This window comes from Alexandromys fortis, unplaced genomic scaffold, assembly GCF_014885135.2.
Source record: "Alexandromys fortis isolate MF-2015 unplaced genomic scaffold, M_Fortis_MF-2015_v1.1 scaffold_149, whole genome shotgun sequence".
NCBI classification, from domain to species: Eukaryota; Metazoa; Chordata; class Mammalia; order Rodentia; family Cricetidae; genus Alexandromys; species Alexandromys fortis.
Window position 1 is genome coordinate 1,869,937 of NW_026068025.1, and position 19,391 is coordinate 1,889,327.

Sequence of the window (19,391 nt, forward strand, 5' to 3'; positions counted from 1 at the left end):
CTCTTGCTGGCATACCTAGACCACACACCATCAGAAAAAGTGGATGAAGTATTTTATTAAGGCACATGAGCAATGAGTGTCCTAGATGGAGCAGGAACGGTAGCTTCTGCAGATACATTAGGAGAGCTCCTTCTCAGACAGCTGCGCAGAGCCTGTGTTGGCTGGAAGCACTACCCACTTCTCACTTGGCAGACAACAGCCACAGTCAGGGCCCGGATGTCAACAAGGTCAGTTTCTGCTTACACAATGACTGACCATCTTCTCACGTTTCAGCAGTGCAGCAGCTGGAGTCACTCCTGAGCAGAGCTGGATGGACTCCTCAACAAAGGAAGGTCAGCCCCCAAACCCAGCACATCCCTAGGTTTTCAGACACCGAATGGCCACCTGGTCCCAGTTAGCTCATTTCCTGGTCTAGGCAACGTCCTCTACCTTGCCTGCCCTCATCTGTTCTGAGGACAAAAAGGGCGGGTGTGTCCAGGCTGGTGGCAAAGGCTACATTTCCGGGGCTTTTTTGCTGTAGATACTGCATCTGAGGAACCAGCTCTTAGTCTTTTGCTTGCAGCCTCTGGTCTCTGGGATTTTCCTCTGCCTCCTGGCCATGGTGGGGCTGTAAAGTTCACTGTGGGAGGAGACAGGAAAAAGCTGAATTCACAAATGATACCCTCAGGTAGCAAGAACAGACTCACTCCAAGTTGTGGTGGTGTAGACCTGTAATCCTAGTACCTGAGAGGCAGAGGCAGCTCAAGGGTGGCTTGGCCTACATAAGCCCGTCTCTGAAACAAAACCCAAACCAAGGGACAGTTCAGGGCAGAGGTGGCGTCCCTCTAACAAGTCAGCTGAACCCATGTGTTAGACTCCCTTTGCTCTGTGAAGGTCAGCTCCATGTCAAGAATATGGTATATCCTACCCTGTTACCTCCTTTCTTTTTCTTTTTTAATTATTTTACTTTACCCATCTTTAATCCCAGCATTCAGGAGGCAGAGGTAGGAGGATCTCTGTGCTATGAGTTCAAGACCAGCCTGGTCTACAAAGTGAGTTCCAGGACAGCCAAGGCTGTTACATCAAGAAACCCTGTCTCAAAGAAAAAGAACAAAACAAAAAAAAAAAAAAAGATCCTCCCAGGTTTTTATATATATATACACAGCCTATGTGTGTGTGTATATATAAACTTATATGAGTACAGGTACCTGCAGAAGGGTACACTGGATTCCCTGGAGCTGAAGTTCCAGGTGGTTGGCTGCGAGCCACCGGATATGGGTGCTAGAACTGAACTCAGGTCTTCTGGAAGAACAGCAAGTGTTTCTAACCACTGAACCAACTTTCTAGCCCAGCTTTCTTATTCTAAAGAAACAGAAGCTCTCAGAGATACTGTCCCGAGAGGAGGCAGTGGTGTAATTTTCTATACACCCTTACTATGTCAGGAGCAGATGGGGAGCCTGTGGTCACCAGCCAGCTCCCCACTCCCTGAGCACCTTGCCTGCAAGGAAACTTCTAGCCTATAAATAAGCCTCAGTGCTGGCTGCTCTGTCACTGGAGACATCTGGTTGTCTGGCTTGGAGGTCATATGTCACTTCTGGTGGCTCCAGAAAGACTCAAGTGTGTACAAGGCTAAGGGCTCTGTAGTTATTTAAATATGGGCACAGCAGAGGATGCACTGAGTGGGGGCCTGAAGTCCGGTGCTCTTTACCAGCCCTTCTGAGCACTTCTTGCATCTGGTGGCCAGCATACATAAATCATCGGAAGTCAGGCATGGTGGCACATGCCTGCTATTCTGGTACTGAGGAGGCTAGGAAAGGTTTGCAAGATTGAGGCCAGCATGGGCTACATATATAACCTGTCTCAAAATGTGTACCCCAGCCACAAATAAATGAAAAAAATGGAAGATCATAGTCTGAGACTAACAGGAGTCCTATGGAAATTAGTGATACTATCTATTGCTGAGGGGACTAAGGCTGACAGGCAGCTATGTGGAGGTAAACACCTGGGATCGGAAAGATCTGCTTAACTGCAAAGTTGCTGCTTAGCCTTGGTTTACTGCTATGCATTGCAGTGGCAAGGACACATCTGATCCAACAATGTCTGGATGCTGGTCCTTTAGCAATCATTCCCAAGACACTAGTTAGGCTGTGTAGCTCTGGACAGGTTTCTACAAACTACCACAGTCAGGGTGCCACCAGGGTGTGGCTGACATCAATGACCTAGCAAGGATGACAGTCTGCAGGGGAGGAAGACGCTTATCTTACCTTGGGCCTTGTCACTGTGACACCAAATACAGACTTCACTGACTTGCACCTCACCTCATTTGGAAAGCTGTGATCTAATGCAGATGAAAGATGCCTGCCTTAGAAGGGGTATTTATCACAGTGCTGGGCACAGTAGCTACTCTTTAATGTGAACACGAGATCCTATGGTTCCTACCTCGCTGAACAATGAGAACACTGAGTCAAAGTAATGGCCCTGCTGATTCTGCACTAGACTCATTTGCCTTCCCTCCTCTGGTCTCTGCAGTGGTAGCTACTGTGAGAACCTACATAGGGACCTGCTGCCCTGCTCCCTCACCTGGGGCCAAGTTCTCATCTACCCACTGAAAGAAGCCACACTGCTGCTCTCGTGGCTTGGCACAGGTGTGGAACTGACGTCCTTTGTTGGGTCCATCCTTCTGCACAGTCCGTGTGACAACAGGCTGCCCGCACAGGCAGGATGTACTTCCATCACTGTCACTGCCAAGGCTGCCAAACCCATCCATGTTGCTGTCTGAGGCTGACGGCCATCCCACAGAGTTGCCGGGGAGTCTTGATGCAGAGGTGGGGGGTCCTCCTCCAGTGGGATGGCTGTTGTCAGCCCACAGGAAGAAGTTGCAACCACCACCACTGCACTTATAGAACTGCCGGCCCTGGTTGGGGCCCTGCTTGCGGACAGTGAGCAGCACAGCCTCTTGGCCACAATTGCAGGTCACAGAGTTGCTTTCACCAGCAGCAGTGGGTGGTAGGAAGGTTTGAGCCATTGCCTTTGAAGGTCCAGTATGTCTGTTGACCAGAGGTTGAGAGAGAGTATGCTGACTGCTGTCCATCCTGTTGGTAACCTGGCTGGCCTGCAGGTGGCCAGAGGGCTGGGTAGCTCTTGTTGGGGCCCGTGAAAATCGCAGGTTGAAGATTTCCTTCAATGTCTCATCACATCCACCTATGCAGCCAACAAACTCCAGGGGCATGGTTGGGGGAAGGCTACCACGCTTAAACTTCAGTTTTAACCTAGTGAGGCCAAGATGAGAAAAGATATGAATTTTTGCCCTGGTGCATGGTCAATCACAGCCTCTCTGCATACCCCAGGAAGCCCATTCAGAATACAAACGAACTCTCAGATGTAACACACCACCCAAATATAGGCACCTCCACAAAGTTCGACTTCTCTACACCACTGACCCCTCAGGGATCTGGGCTCTTTCAAGGTAAGGACGTCAAGACAGGAAGAATGCATCTAGTCTACTTTCATGTTTTCATGTGTGCACAATACAGACTTTTCTGGAAATAATGAACCATGATGGTTCAGTGGAGTACAGGGACAGAGATGGACACAAATCCAGTCTTGCCTAAATGAAAAGCAGTATTATTCCCTTCAGTAGTGCTGTGTATCTACCTTGGAAAGTAAGTATTTTATCCTACACATCATTTTCAAATGTTAGTAAGAAATGCATGTGCGACTGGGCGATGGTGGCGCACGCCTTTAATCCCAGCACTGGGAGGCAGAGGCAGGCGGATCTCTGTGAGTTTGAGGCCAGCCTGGTCTACAAGAGTTAATTCCAGGACAGGCTCTAAAGCTACAGAGAAACCCTGTCTCAAAAACCCCCAAAATAAAACAAAAGGAATGCATGTGTGAAGCTGGGCATGGTGGCACATGTCTTTAATCCCAGCACTCGGCAGGCAAAGGCAGGTGGGTCTTGTGACTTTCCCAGAGCACAGCTGAACTAGACCAGTCAGCTGCTGGGGCTGCTGCTCAGACTGCAAGCTGAGAACAGTATTCCCTAGGGCAGTGGTTCTCAACCTTCCTAATGCTGAGGCCCTTTAACACAGTTCCTCAAGTTGTGGTGACCCCCAACCCTAAAATTATTTTCATTGCTACTTCATATATTTAATTTGGCTACTGTTATGAATTGTGATGTAAGTATTTTTGGAGACAGCGGTGTGTCAAGGGGGTCGTGACCCACAGGTGGAAAACCACTGCCCTAGACACTCCTGCCTGGGTTCCAGTGAGAGGACAGGAAAGAGTTCTGCAGCGCCTGCCCCAAAGACACCCAGCTCACCTGTACACAGGGGATGGCTGACAAATGGGACACACACTGCTGTCCCTACTGGCCTCCAGCACCGAGTCAGGAAACCACACAGCTGACCGACATTCTGGGAACCCTGTGCAGCTAAGGTAGAACCTGGAGAGCAGAGCGGACAGGTCAGATCCAGGAATTTGGAAGGCACACTGCTTACACCCATCTGCCAGGAAGATCCGTCTTTCATTTTCATAGTTTTCTGAGACAGGATCTCACTGTGTAGCCCTGGCTGGCCTACAACTTGCAATGTAGATCAAGTTAGACTGATCATAGAGATATACACATCTCTGCCTCCTGAGTGCTGGGATTAAAGGTGTGTTCCATCATATCCTACCCTAAGAAAACCCCTCTTGTATGCTTCTCATGTCCCTAAAAGAATGCAGCTATAGCCAGGCAGTGGTGGCACACACCTTTAATCCTAGCCCTTGGGAGGCAGAGGCAAGTTGATCTCTGTGAATTAGAGGCCAGCCTGGTTGTGGTGGTATGAAAGAAAATGGCCCCCAAAGGGAATGGTCCTATTAGGAGGTGTGACCTTGTTGGAGGAAGTGTGTCACTGTGGGGGTGGGCTTTGAGGTCTCTTCTGTTCAAGCGTCCCTCAGTGTGACTGTCAGTCAACTTCCTGTTGCCTGCAAGATGTAGGTCTCTCAGCTATTCCTCTAGCACCATGTCTGGCTGCATGCAGCCATGCTCCCTGACATAATAATGGACTGGAGCTCTGGAACTGTACGTGAGCCCCCTCAAGTACATGTTCCATTTATAAGAGTTGCCATGGTCATGGTGTCTTTTCACAGCAAAAGAAAACTCCAAGACACTGGTCAACAGAGCAAGTTCCAGGACAGCCAAGGCTACATAAAGAAACCCTCGGGAGGTGGGGAGATATGCAGCTATTGCTGAATCTACTTAGACCTACACCACCAGTGACTAGGTTGGTATTTTCTCTAGTAAATAACCCTAGCACCTGGGAAGCTGATGAAGATTTAGCAAATGTGAGGCAGGCCTAGGCTACATACTGAGTTTCAGGTTTACCCATGCTTACCTAGTGAATGAGACCCTGTTTCAAAAACAAAACAAAACACTACTGACTAAGGTAAAGCCATGTACAAAGTGCCCTGTGCATACTTCCATAGTACTGTGTTTTGTCTTACCTCTTTAAAAATTGCCACTCTTGGGGCTGAAGAGATGGCTCAGTGGTTAAGAGCACTGATTGCTCATCCAGAGGACCTGGGTTCAATTCCAAGAACCCACATGACAGCTAACGACTGTCTGTAACTCCAAGATCTGACACTCTCACGGACAAACATACAGGTAAAACACCAATGCACATAAAATAAAAATAAATAATTTTTAAAAATTAAAAAAAAAATGCCCCTCTTAGGTGGATCTCTGTGAGTTCAAGGCCGGCCTGGTCTACAAAGTGAGGTCCAGGACAGCCAGGGCTACACAGAGAAACCCTGTATCAATAAACAAAAACAAAACAACCAAAAAACTTTGCCACTCTTAGCCCAGTGTGGTAATATATGCACATATTCCAGGCACTTGGTGCGGGGGAGAATTTAGAGATCAAGTTTAGCTTAGGCTACATAACAAGACCCTGGCTGAAAGACAAAACAAACAAAACAGAAACCCATTTTGGGTTGGGGTAGCAAGTAGGAAGCTGCCAAATATGAGACCCTGGGTGCTACTCCTACACTTCAAATAACAAAAATGAAAATAGACAAAACAACAACAACAAAAATCTCTGGGGCTAGAAAGATTGAGCCATGGTTAAGAATACTACCCATTCTTGCAGAGGGCCCAGGTTTGGCTCCTAGCACTCAAACTGGACAGCTCACAACCACCTGAAACTCCAGTTCTGGAGATTCAAACTCTCTTCTGGATCCTGCAGGCATCTGCATCCTTGTGGTGCACATACATAAAATAAAAACAACAGCTAAAAAACAAAAAAATCCAAAAAACCCCAAAAAACCCACCCTTAACGCAGCATTGTGAAGTAGACACACACCTTGTGCAGGGGGTGTAGGGGTGTGAGAGGTGTTGGCAGCAGGAGTGGGTTATCTTATTTCATGTGCCTGTTGCCCACAGAGGTTGGAAGAGGGCATCAGATTCCTTGGAACTAGAGCTATGGATGTTGTGAGATGCCTGCAGGTGCCAGGAACCAAACCTGGGTCCTTTGCAAGAGCATCCAGTGGTTGTAACTGCTGAGTCATCACTCCACCTGCCTCCTTTTAATGGAATATAAATTCCTAAAGCACTCGGCACCACGATGGTTCCTTTACCCTCACAGTTCTATCATCTGGCCCAGTGTCTGCCAACAACAGGCCTGCCTCTAAAGAATGACGGACTGACAGGGCCTTTGAGAGCTGGTGGTTAGCCCAGCGAACACTGGGTGAAGAGAGGTAAGAGGGAGCCAGGTACTAACCCACCACTCTTCTTGGTCTTCAGGACCATATCCTTGTTGCACTGAGGACACTTTCGAACAGGCTCTGGCATGGCTGGGTAGAGCTCTTCTTGCTGAGCCACCTCTGTCCCTTCTCCTAAGTATTGAGACAAAGCTTCATCCAATCTGGAGAAAAAGCAGATACACAAGCCAGTTTCCCAAAAAAGGCCTTTATTGCACTCTTAGGCATCCATAATACACAGGAGACTAGAAACAGTTGGTCAGGGAGCCATAGGCCAATGTAGAAAACAGAGAGCAGAGAGGAGATGGAGCTGTCCATCCTACTGCCCCTGGATCCAGGTTCCTAGCATGATGCCAGCTCTAGGCAGATACAAATCGTACAAATTTAGCAATGTCCATCTATATTCCTGCCAAAGGGTAGTCTCAAGGATTAAAAACTGGGAGCTGGGCAATGGTGGTGCATACCTTTAACCCCAGCACTAGGGAGGTAGAGACAGGCAGACCTCAGTGAGTTCGAGACCAGCCTGGTCTACAGAGTGAGTTTCAGGACAGGCAGGACTACACAGAGAAACCCTGTCTCAAAACAATCACACAAACAAACAACAACAACAACAAAAACACAACTGGGGCTTGCACAAAGGATCAGTGAGTAAACATGCAAGCCTGACACTGACAACCCGAGTGTGATCCCTGCAACAACACAGTATAAGAAGAGAACTGTCTTCTCAGAACTGTCCTCTGATCTGCTTACACTTGCCTTGGCATGTATACAGTCGCATAGCACACACACACATACACTCACATGTGCACGCATGCACACTCGCACTTACATGCATAAACATACAGAGATTTAAGAAAAAAAGAAAGAAAAAGCTAGGTGGTGGTGGTGCACACTTTTAATCCCAGCACTTTGGAGGGAGAGGCAGGTAGATCTCTGTGAGTTCAAGACCAGCCTGGTCTACAAAAGCTAGTTCCAGGACAGCTAAAACTGTTACACAGAAAAAAACCTATCTTGAAAAACCAAAAAAGAAAAAGCCCCAAACTGCCATTCATATAACAGCCATATAGAATATCGTCCCTACACACCAAGCAGTTGTCCAGTGGATACTGGCTGGATATCCTAATCCAAATCAGTCCTGCAATACCTGGGGTGAGTCAGACCCCAAAGGATGAGAGCTCAGTGACCAACACTGCTCCTCTTTCAGACACTAGCTACAAATTTCAGGGTGTGACCGTAAAGGGGGCTTCCCATGGTCTGAGTCACTGGGTGGCTAACATAACTCGGGACAGCCGGACAGCTGAGATGCAAAGGATGAAGTACACAAGCAAGACCATTGCTGTGCTTCGCCTGGGTGCATTATTTTCACGTACTGCATGTACTGAGCTATCTGAAAGCACAGGACACACTCGTTATGATGTCGCCAACACTCAAACACCGCTGGTGAACCATGGCCACTGGTGACCAACCTTCAGTCTCACCCTGGAGCTGCTGGAAGAACTAGCCTCCTAGCCTTATGGAAACTGCCCTGGGAACTTAATCCTCGCTTGTGACTCAACAGGTGTTTTCCATCAGCCAGGTGACTGGCAAGTGAATGGCAAACAAATACATTATCACTCTAGAGTCCAAATGTGCCAGAAGATTAAACTAAAAATGTTTCATGCTGGTGAATCATAGCATCAGGGCTAGAAAAAATATTATTTTTCCTTTTTATTTTTTTGAGACCGCGTATTATTTTGTATTCCTGGATCTCCTCGAACTCAGAACAATCTTCCTGCCTCAACCACTCAAGTGATAAGATGACACACAGAAGTCACCATGCTTGACTCGAAAACATCCTTTCTAACAAAACACATACTCTGTTCACTAGCTGGCCACCTCCGAATGCTCCAGAGAAAGGGTGGATTCCACACTAGAACCTGGTTAACTGGTTTAAAGGACAGCTGCCTAACTCAAGCTAGAATAAAAAGCAGAGAATGGCACTGCTGAAACTCAGCACTATTGGAGACAGTTTCCCTAAAAAGACGTGAACTGAGCTCAGAGGGGAAAATCCAAGGACCGCACCTGTGTTGTAGCTAGCCCCTCCCACAGGGCAACTGGTAGATATGAGCCAGGAGGGCCTGTATCACCCCACTCTGTTGAATCTCCTCAGGACTCCCAGTCCTCTCTGGGAAGTGCTATGGCATGGCTGGGAGCTACAGGACCACTTGGACAGGGGAGCAGGGTCTGACACTCACTTCTTTGCCTTAGCCACTGCTTCAATGAAAACCTGCTTGTATTTCTGCACTTGCTGCCTTAGAACCTGAAACTTATCCTTCTTGCCCTCGCAGATCAGCTTAAGATCAGCTTCCAGCTCGGCACGGAGGTCAGGCTTGGACATCTCATAGCCCATGGAATCGTAACCTGCAGAGAAAGAGCAAAGCTGTGAGGTTCTAAATGACACCACCAGGGACTTGGACACCTTGCCCTCTCCCTTGTCCACTGCAACCTCCCTCCTGCTTTACCTTCCACAAGTCCCATGCCCAGGTGCCCAGGGAGGAACCGCTTGTCTGAGGTGAGTCCCACATACATCCGGGCTTTGATGGTTTCAATGTGTTCTGCATGAGTTGCATCAGTACCTAGAAACCATTTCCTTCTTATCATCATCATCATCATCATCATCATCATCATCATCATCATCATCATCATCATCGTCCTCACTGACAGGGTCTAGTATAGTCCCAGCCGGCCTGAAACTTGTTGTGCAGTCAAGGCTGGCCTTCAACTATGAATCCTCCTCTGCATCCCAACTGCTGGAACTGCAGATGTTTGCCACCATGTCCATTTCATATCTCCATTATTCTGAGGTGCCATAGATAGCAGCACCAGCAGAGCCTGTGGGTACCTCATTTATCTCTTTTGCCTGGGCAGCTTTTACAGATAAGATCTGTATTCACGCCTGACTTATGCTAGCAATCTCAGAGACTACCTGGACTCTCCTCCCTCCTAACACTTGAGGCCCATCAGAATTGTCAATCCCAGTCTCACAACTTCTCACTTAAATTCTCCTCCTCTGCGGTGTCAGACTGTGGCTGAGTAGCCTCATTTTCATGTGTGACACCTGCCCTTCTCTAAAATCACCCATTGTCCCCCTCTAGCCAAGCTATTTAAACTGTGCTCTGAGGGACCTTTTAAATGGAGCCGTGCTGACAGGAGATACAAACTAAAATCTCAGTGAAATGTAAAACCACACTTGGCTTATTTTAACTTTAAGTCTCTGACTGAGTATGCATAATGTGGGTGCAAGTGCCTATGAAGGGACATCAGATCCCCTGGAGCTGGAGGTATGGGCAGTCATGAACCACCTGACTTGAGAATTAGGAACTTAAATCCTTTGCAAGAACAGGATGCTCTCTTCACTGCTGAGCCCTCCTTCCAGCCACCGTATTGTACTTTTCTACAAGGATAGCCTTGAACTCCTGATCTTCCTTCGCCCTCCCAAGTGCTGGGAGTATAGGCCCATGCTACTCCTTTTTAACTTTGAAACACGGACTTTCGAAATTGTCTAGCCCTGGAACGGGCAATCTTGCTGTCTCAGTTCTTGTCTTAGCTCAAGTTATTTGTTTGTTTGTTTTGTTTTGCAAGACAGGGTTTCTCTATGTAGCCCTAGTTAACCTGGAACTCACTCTGTAGACCAGGTTGGCCTTTAACTCAGAGATCCACCGACCTCTGCCTCCCAAATACTGGGGTTAAAAGCATGTGCCACCACCACCCAGCTGAGTTATTTGTTTTTAATCAAAATGAACAACCAATCCAAAGGACATGAGGTACCCTCAACTGACTCGAGTCATAATAAACACCTGTATCATCACACACATGGAAAGACTGGAGTCCCCTGGGCTCAATGTTAGAGTACTTGCCTAGTGTGCACAAGACTTTGCGTTCTATGCCTAGCACTATAAAAACAAATTTAAAAAGCACATTAACCCTGGACTTATTTGTAGCAGACTAACAATATACAGATTGCTGAGGTTAGCTAAGTTCTTAACCTTTGCCGGTTTAACTTCACTGGTTTTCTTTTTGAGTTGGGGTTTGGAGTGGAATCAGGGCTTCATATATGGTAGGAAGATGGTTTGCCACTTAACTACACTCCAGCCCTTCACTTAACCTATAGAATAGGGATAGGAATATAATGCCGTCCCTGAGAGGAGGTCATGCCTGGCCTACAAATAGGCAAGAGCCTTGAGCTCCCCACACAAGATACTGACCGATACCATGCTTCTCCATGAGGGCAATGAGGTCAGCCTCGGTAAGCAGCTGGGGTGGGCTGGTCTCCCCATCCACCATTTCCACAGTGCTGGGCTGAAAGCGGAAGCCTTGCTCATAGACAGGGAGGAGCTACAGGAGGAGCAGGTGTGGAGTTCAGACCATTTTGTCATCATCCCAGGTTAGCCCTGCTCCTTCAGGCAGCACAGCTGGAGCACACCTGCTGCCCTCTCCCTGGGTGGGCCCACCTCCTTATCACCTTGTCACTCCAGTGATCATATGGATACACATCCAGGTAGTTACGGGCCAGAATTACGAGGCCGTGGGCTACAAAGCGTTCCTGGGCAATGTCAATCTCTACAGTAGTCTCTTGCCCCTGAGCATCCTGGGAGCAGCAAGCCAGGAAATGGCGAACGATGAATTCATATAGTCGCCGTTCATCTCCCTGAAGAAAAGAAAGAATGTGAGACTCCTTTCAGAACAGCATGTCTCAAGGAGCACAGTGCTACTGAGTTTCAGCTTAGTTTATGCCATTGCAATCTAGAAGTCTGCACAAAATAGAACACAAGGCTCCTCAAGCCTGCAATACTGTGAGTCCTTGGGAAGCTAAACTCTTGTACTTTTTATTTTGTTTTTATTTTTTTTTTTTTTGGCGATAGTGTCTCCTTATGGAGCTTTTCTTGGCCTAGAACTCACAGAAATCTGCTTGCCTCTGCCTCAAAGGTGTAAGCCACAAGGAAAAATTCACAACCAGGCAAAGATAAGCAACTCTCATTCTTTTTTTTTTCTCTGAGACAAGGGTTTCTGTAGCTTTGGGGCCTATTCTGTATCCTGGAATTAGCTCTGTAGACCAGGCTGGTCTCAAACTTACAGAGTTCCGCCTGTCTCTGCCTACTGGGTGCTGGGATTAAAGGCATGTGCCACTACTGCCTGATGCAACACATTCTTTGATATGAGCCGCACAGGAGGTGAAAGTACAGGCAGCACTGGACACAACGGCTACCTGCATGCGTGCACTCAAGCAGTGATTTGTTGGGGGTAACATTTCATCAGTCAGGTAAGCAGGATTTAGTAAGGCTCCCCATACTAAAAAAGCCCAGGAGACACTCATACACATATCTAACAATCCCAACCCACCTTCCCCCTCCTTTTTTTTTTTTTTGAGACAGGGTTTCTCTGTGTAGCCCTGGGTATCCTGGAAGTCATACTCTGCAGAGATCCACTGCCTTTGCCTCCCAAGAGCTGGGATCAAAGGTGAGTACCATCACCACCCAGCCACAATTCCCCTCTTAAGGATTCATTTACCCCTTTCATCTCCCCAGCCAAAATGTTATTGTTTATAAACAGTAAACACATAATGTACATATAAATACATAGCTATAGCCGGGCAGTGGTGGCGCACGCCTTTAATCCCAGCACTCGGGAGGCAGAGGCAGGCGGATCTCTGTGAGTTCGAGACCAGCCTGGTCTACAAGAGCTAGTTCCAGGACAGGCTCCGAAACCACAGAGAAACCCTGTCTCGAAAAAACCAAAATAAATAAATAAATGAATAAATAAATAAATAAATAAATACGTACATACATACATACATAGCTATTTGTGTAGATCTCCAGTTACTTCCTCTGAGTGAATTCTGTGCTGTGGCATGTGTGCCCTTCCCGACAACATATAGAATGTAATGAAAACTAAGGCCAGGCATGGTGGCACACACTTTTAATCCCAGCACTTGGGTAGTAGAGATAGATGGATCTCTGAGTTTGAGGCCAGCCTGGTCTACAAAGTGAGACCTTATCTTTTTTTTTTGTTTTGTTTTTTTGTTTTTCAAGACAGGGTTTCTCTGTGGTTTTGGAGAGACCTTATCTTAATACAAAGGTTGAGACAATTTAAAACAAAAACAGAGTCAATCATGGCTTCCTTCACCCCCTCTTGAAATGAGAGACATTTTGGTATCACTGTTCCAGAGCCCAGAGCCAAAGTCCAGTCTTATTCCTCACCCTGTACCTGTGCTGTGCTCCAGCGGGACTTACACTCAGAAACTCACCTGCAGGCCGCTGGTATATTTGGTGGGGTGAATGGGGGGGTGAGCTTGATCAGATTTGTTCCCATTTCGTGGAGTGGGGCCACCTCGCTCTAGAATGTTCTGAGCAAATGCCCCCCAGTGTGGATCCTGGGTCTGCTGTTGCACCAACGCAGCCAGGTTTAAGTCTTTAGGGAAGATGTTTGTTTCTGTTCGTGGGTAGCTGATATACCTAAGAGAAAGGTACACCAAAGAACACTGTTAGGCCTTTCCATTGGTTCGTAACCACTGGAAGTTGTAGTCTTCTGACACTGCCGATGTGACTGTAAACTACCTAAGCTGGTAGCTGGAGATAGGGCCCCTTACTGGGTGAAAAGCAGAAGGTTTTCCTGTTAGGTCATTCTGGAAACCTACAGACAAGAAAGCAGAAGGATAATGTAGGATAAAGGTCTTTGACTCTCAGTTCCTTGACGCCAGGGACACACCACTGGCCCCTCTTAACAGTCTGACAGAGGACGCTCTGTGTGCTGTGAGCCTCAATGGATTTGACTGTTCCGACAGCATTTTCTTCTAAAACTGTTTGTTTGTTTGTTTTTTGAGACAGGGTTTATCTGTAGCTTTAGAGCCTGTCCTAGAACTAGCTCTTATAGACCAGACTGGCCTCAAACTCACAGAGATCCGCCTGCCTCTGCCTCCCGAGTGCTGGGATTAAAGGTGTGCACCACCACTGCCCGGCCTTCTATAACTTTTTTTTTAAATTTATTTATTTGTTATATATACAACATTCCTTCCATGTGTGCTTGCAGGCCAGAAGAGGGCATCAGATCTCATTTCAGATGGCTGTGAGCCACCATGTGGTTGCTGGGAATTGAACTCTGGAAGAGCAGCCAGTGCTCTTAACCGCTGAGCCATCTCTCCAGCCCCTTCTATAACTTTTTTAAAATTAACTTTATTAGTTTACTTATGTGTTTTATTTATATATACACATCACTATGTGTATGCACCATCACTGTGCCTAGGCTTCCAGAGGCCAGCATTGGATCCCTGGACTTGGAGTAAGAGATAGTTGTAAGCTACCATGGGAATCGAACATAGGCCCTCTGTAAGAGCAGCAAGTGCTCTTAACCACTCAGGCATCTCCCCAGCTCCTGAATAGCTTTTCTTTTTTAAAAGTTTTTTTTTAAGGTTTATTTATTTTATGTTTTGTCTGCCAGTATGTATATGTAACAGATACATGTCTGGAGCCCTTGGAGGTCAGATGAAGGAGTCAGATCCTCTGGAACTGGAGTTACAGATAGTTTGAGCCACCAAGTGGGTGCTGGGAATTGAACCTGAGTTTTCTGTAAGAGCAGTCAGTGTTCTTAACCACCAAGCCACCTCTCCAGCCCCCTATTGCTTTTCTTATAGCAAATAAAGAATAGTTGCTCAGGTGTTGGAAAGATGTCTCCAGGTACTTCTTCCAGAAGACCTGGGTTCAATTCCCAGCACCCACAAGGAAGCTCACATCTGTCTGTAATTCCAATTCCAGGGAATCCAACTCCTACTTCTGGTCTCTTCTGGCACCAAGCACACATGGTGCACAGACAAAATATCCTTATGCATAAAATGAAAACAAACAAACAACAAAAGAGCAGTACAAGCCACCAGAACTGCTAACATGGCTCAGTGGTAGTGTCTAGCATTCTAGCATGCATGAGGGATGACCCAGACTTAGTCCTTAGTGCTAAAAAAGGAAAGAAATCTAATGTTTTATTTTCATAAAAACTTTAACATATACAATGTATTGTATCCTTACAGCACTCAATTTGGACAACCTACCCCTCATGTTCTCAAGCAGTGGTAAGTGGACAGTAGGGCAGTAAGGGCACTCAACTGCTAGGGCACTCACTGATCTCAGAGGTGGGAGGATTCTAATAGGATCCTAAAGGTGTTGCCTGCTGGCTGACACTTTCCAGGACTCAGGACAATTGCTGAGGGGTCAACAGTGGGATTTGGCATAATGATAGTATGCTTACCTACTGTGTGCAAGCCCTGGGATAAATCCCAAGCATGAAGGCAGGGGAGGGGCTGGTTTCAGATTGCTCTGTGAGCTTATACCTACCCTTGTGTGTAGAGTTTTTCTGCAATCCTCATGGTTTCTTTAGCATTTATTCTCAATTTCCGAGAAGCCAGCTTCTCCAGCTCCTGTCATCAGAGACAGGATGAAGTTTGTGAGTCAGAGCACAACACAAGCACCTAATTCATCTTCAGGCAGGTCTGGCCCTGTCACTTCAGCTACAGCCATCATGCCAAGAGGGGAAGACTGTCCAAGGGAAGATTTCTGGATTTAGCTGGCCAGACAGATCACAACTAGTTAGGGGTTTTGTTTGTTTAAAATGTACTTTTAACAAGAACAACAACAAAACCAACCAACTAAACACCAAAGAAGAAAACCCAAATAAGAGCATGGTGGTTCGTGGGTTGCAGACATGGGCAGATCTGTGTGAAATCTAGGTTAGCCTAGTCTATGTGAGTTCCAGACCAACCAGGGCTACATAGTAAAATTTGTTTAAAAGAACTACAAAACATAAATAAAAATATTTTTCTGTTTGGCTTGAAACAGTAAACCATAAAGTCCAGGCTATCCTTGAACTTGTGAGTCTCCTGCCTCTACCTCATAATGCTACAGTCACTGATCACTGGTATCCATCACATCTTCCTAAGGAAGCTATAATGTGCAGCTGACACTTGCCCAAGGAGTTGGCAGGTTTACAGCACCATGCCCAGATAGTGTGTATGTGTGGATTTTTTTTTCTTCCTTCCTTCCTCTTTTTTGGAGACAGGGTTTCTCTGTTTAGCCCAGGCTGTCCTGAAACTCACTCTGTAGACCAGGCTGGCTTAGAACTCACAGAAATCTGCCTGCCTCTGCCTCTCAAGTGCTAGGATTAAAGGCATAGGCCTAGCCCCAATTGGGATTTTTCTTTTCTTTTCTTTTTTTTTTTTTTTTATTTTTTTTATTTTTCGAGACAGGGTTTCTCTGTGGTTTTGGAGCCTGTCCTGGAACTAGCTCTTGTAGACCAGGCTGGTCTCGAACTCACAGAGATCCGCCTGCCTCTGCCTCCCGAGTGCTGGGATTAAAGGCGTGCGCCACCACCGCCTGGCGGATTTTTCTTTTTTTAAGACAAGAGCTTTGTATGTAGTGCAGGCTAGACTTAGCTATCATCAGCTTCCTTGATAGCTAGGATCACAGACAAGTGCTACCACTCCTAGCAGAAATCTTTTATTCTTTTTATACTTTTATTAAGTAGTCTGACAAGAGAATTAAGCTAATGAAGGCAATATGAGAGCCACACTTAAGAGACCATGACTCGAGTCTCAAAAATTCCCCCTAGACACTGAAAATACCCCCTGAGGCTTTCTAATACTGCAAGCTCCTCTTTTCTATTGACAGTCCGACAAAGGCTGGGCATGTGGTACAGGATTTGAGCCTCATACTCAGGAGACAGAGGAAGGCAGAGCTCTCAGTTTGAGGCCAGCCTGGTCTACAGAGTTTCAGGACAGTTAGGACCCCGTTAGAGATCCCATCTCAAAAAATAAAAACAAATAAAAACTTAAAAAAGGACCACTAAGACATCAAAATTATTTGACTATATAAATATTCATATATAAACATGAATGGCTTGCATTTCTCTTTTGGTTTTAAAATCTTATCATTGTATTAAGAGGCTGAGCTAACTCAGGTCTTCTGCGTGCTTTTCTGTATGGTCTTGAGATTTGAATGACATTCTTTCCTTCCACTGGACCATAGCCATGCAGAACGATAGCCCCAACAAAAGGAAGTAACTGTTCCTTAGTATCTAGAACATACATACCACAGTGTCCAAAGCTTGAGGCCTCCACTTGCTTTTTGGCTTAGACCTAACCTCTACCACGGTTGCCATGGGATCCTAGAAAATCAAGCACACAAAGCCCACATTAGCCTGGAGTAAACCACTTCAAGTCCCCATGATGTAGCCTTTCTCAAGGAGCCTTCCACGTAACATCACGCATTGAAACTGTGGGATGTTATCCTTCCTATTCAAGCCAAGACTTGGAAAGACATTTTCACAAGTTGTTAAGTGGTCTAGATCTCGTGAAATTCTGAAGTCTTTGATCTGAGACTTGACTTACATGCTCCCGGTTACTTTTTTTTCTTTTTTCTTTTTTTTACTTTTTAAATTAAGGATAATGGGGCTGCAGTCAGGGCACTTTCCTAGCATTCATGAGGCCTGGAGTTCCAACCTTAGCATTATATACCTTCATACTCGAGATATAAACAGTAGAAGTTATACAATAAAAACTGCAAAACTTTCAAAGACACTGTAAATGGACATGAATTTAAATGGTTCACTAAGAAGGAGTTTGTATATCACAATTCAAATTTCTCTTTACAAGAGAGTGGGGACCAGCTGCTCTTTCCAAGAAGCTCAAAGTCTGTCACTTGTCACTGAGTAGCCATTACAGCCTAACAGAACAGGTGTTTATGATATGTCTGTGTGTATTGAGGTAACCTGTGCCATAACCTGTGTGCCATGAGCATATGTGACGGTCAGAGGATAACTTGCAGGAGGTGGTTTCTTCCTTCCACTATGTGGATCCTAGGGATAGAAGTCAGTTGCTCAAATGTTACTCTCTTATCATCTGGAATAAACAGTCCCCACGCCACCCACAGGCCACCTTCTATTACTTTCTCTTGTATTTTTGTCCTGGCATTATTGTTTTCCAAAATTACCTATTTCATTTGTGACCTTTACTTCCTTGTGTGACCAATGGAAGGAGGTTAGAACAAATGTTTAAATTCCTTCCCAGATGCTGAGGTCCAGCTCTAAATGGGCTTAGATGACTTATCCTAATCTCAATTCAAAGTATGTATTTCAGAGGGGGATTTCAGCGAGCTACTTCTAAAATTTTTGTCTTGATCTAAAAATTCTACTTAAAAAATTTTGAGACTTGGTTTCATGTAGCCCAGGTTAAACTCAAACTCAACAGGGACTGAGCTGATCCTCCTGCTTCTACCATCCAAGGGCATACACCCTTATACCCAGCTCTCCTTGCTGTCAGATCAGGACCTACTGCTGCCTCACAAACTTAGGGCAAAGATCTTCCAAGTTCCTGCTGTGACTGTTAGCACACAGGCCTCAGGCTGGGTGTCTATGGGGAAGAATTCCCAGACTCCCCAGGGACCACCTGTGAATTACAACCCCACGTGTGTTACAGACCAGAAAAAAACAAAACAAAAAAACAGAACAAAATTTCTGATTCTGTAAGAAATCAGAAATTCCCCTTTGTCTCCAGAATTGAAGGCGTTCCTTTAAGACTCTGTCATGCTGCCATGGTATGTTCCTAAATTTCTTCTAATGGTCTCCTGTTTTAAGAGCATCATTATGGCTGACCATGGTCATAGCCTATAACTTTAATAAAGTTCATTTTAAGGTAATTTCATGTCAGCATCCATCTATGAAGCACCATCAGTTTCTTTATTATTTTTGTTTTGTTTTGTATTGTATTTCAAGACAGGGTTTCTCTGTGTAGCTTTGAAGCCTGTCCTAGAACACACTCTGTAGACCAGGCTAACCTCGAACTCAGAGATCTGTCTGCCTCTGCCTCCTGAGTGCTGGGATTAAAGGAATGCACCACCATCCTTTAATGCCTGGTACACCATCAATTTCTAACACTTGCACAACCCAGGGTCTCACTACTAAGACAATGCTGGCCTGAACTGCCGCAGCCTCCTAAAGGCTAGCATTACAAGCATGTCCCATCATGACTGGCCACTTCACACACTTTTAGTGCTGGCTTTCTAATCATGCTGGTTTCCAAAAAAGTGTTGTATGTATGTGTATACATGTAAACACAACACAAGCACACACACACACAGGCTCACATGTAGAACACACAGTAGCCTTCAGGAGTTGGTTTTTTTCCTTCCACCATCTGATTCCCAAAGATTTATTCAGGTTTTCAGGATTGGCACAGGCACCATCCTGCAGGCCCTGAGGGTATAAACTCTAAGCCAACAAGTAAGCCTAGTTCAGTGGGAAATAGAGCAGGAAAGAGTTGCTGGGAGCACATACAATGCTTCTGGAGCTCTAAGATCTCAAAGAACTCCTTACCTCCATACACAACTGATAAAGGACAAGACAAGCTGTGTGGTTAAAGAGACGATATCTTTTCCAGTTGAACTCTACAGTCCCATCTTTGTGGTCATGAGTTACTGTATCGGAGAGAGACAAACAGAGCTGCCTCAGAGGAGCCACCATATGACAGAAAATGATACATTACAGTGAAAAATTAAAGCTTTTGATACAGGGAGGGGCCCTGGACACATAAGACCTTTTCAGTAGAGTCTGGATGATGATGGGGCGGGGTGAAGGGCAGTAGGCTGAATAACCATATC

The 19,391-nt window shown here is 45.9% G+C and overlaps 1 protein-coding gene across 2 annotated transcripts in view; it reads right to left on the reverse strand.

The window, feature by feature from the left end:
- Positions 1 to 35: 35 nt before the first annotated feature.
- The window catches only part of Top3a (DNA topoisomerase III alpha), a 35,361-nt gene continuing 16,005 nt past the window's right edge, over positions 36 to 19,391 (reverse strand). For both annotated transcript variants that reach the window (XM_050163703.1, XM_050163702.1), the window contains exons 8-19: positions 19,108 to 19,208; positions 16,828 to 16,902; positions 15,078 to 15,160; positions 13,001 to 13,208; positions 11,219 to 11,404; positions 10,962 to 11,091; positions 9,219 to 9,332; positions 8,952 to 9,117; positions 6,738 to 6,881; positions 4,298 to 4,420; positions 2,560 to 3,248; positions 36 to 619 (exon numbers count right to left, since the gene is read on the reverse strand). In XM_050163703.1, the coding sequence (XP_050019660.1) occupies positions 441 to 619; positions 2,560 to 3,248; positions 4,298 to 4,420; positions 6,738 to 6,881; positions 8,952 to 9,117; positions 9,219 to 9,332; positions 10,962 to 11,091; positions 11,219 to 11,404; positions 13,001 to 13,208; positions 15,078 to 15,160; positions 16,828 to 16,902; positions 19,108 to 19,208 (2,198 nt within the window). In that variant the 3' untranslated portion in view covers positions 36 to 440. The remainder of the gene's footprint in view (positions 620 to 2,559; positions 3,249 to 4,297; positions 4,421 to 6,737; positions 6,882 to 8,951; positions 9,118 to 9,218; positions 9,333 to 10,961; positions 11,092 to 11,218; positions 11,405 to 13,000; positions 13,209 to 15,077; positions 15,161 to 16,827; positions 16,903 to 19,107; positions 19,209 to 19,391) is intronic.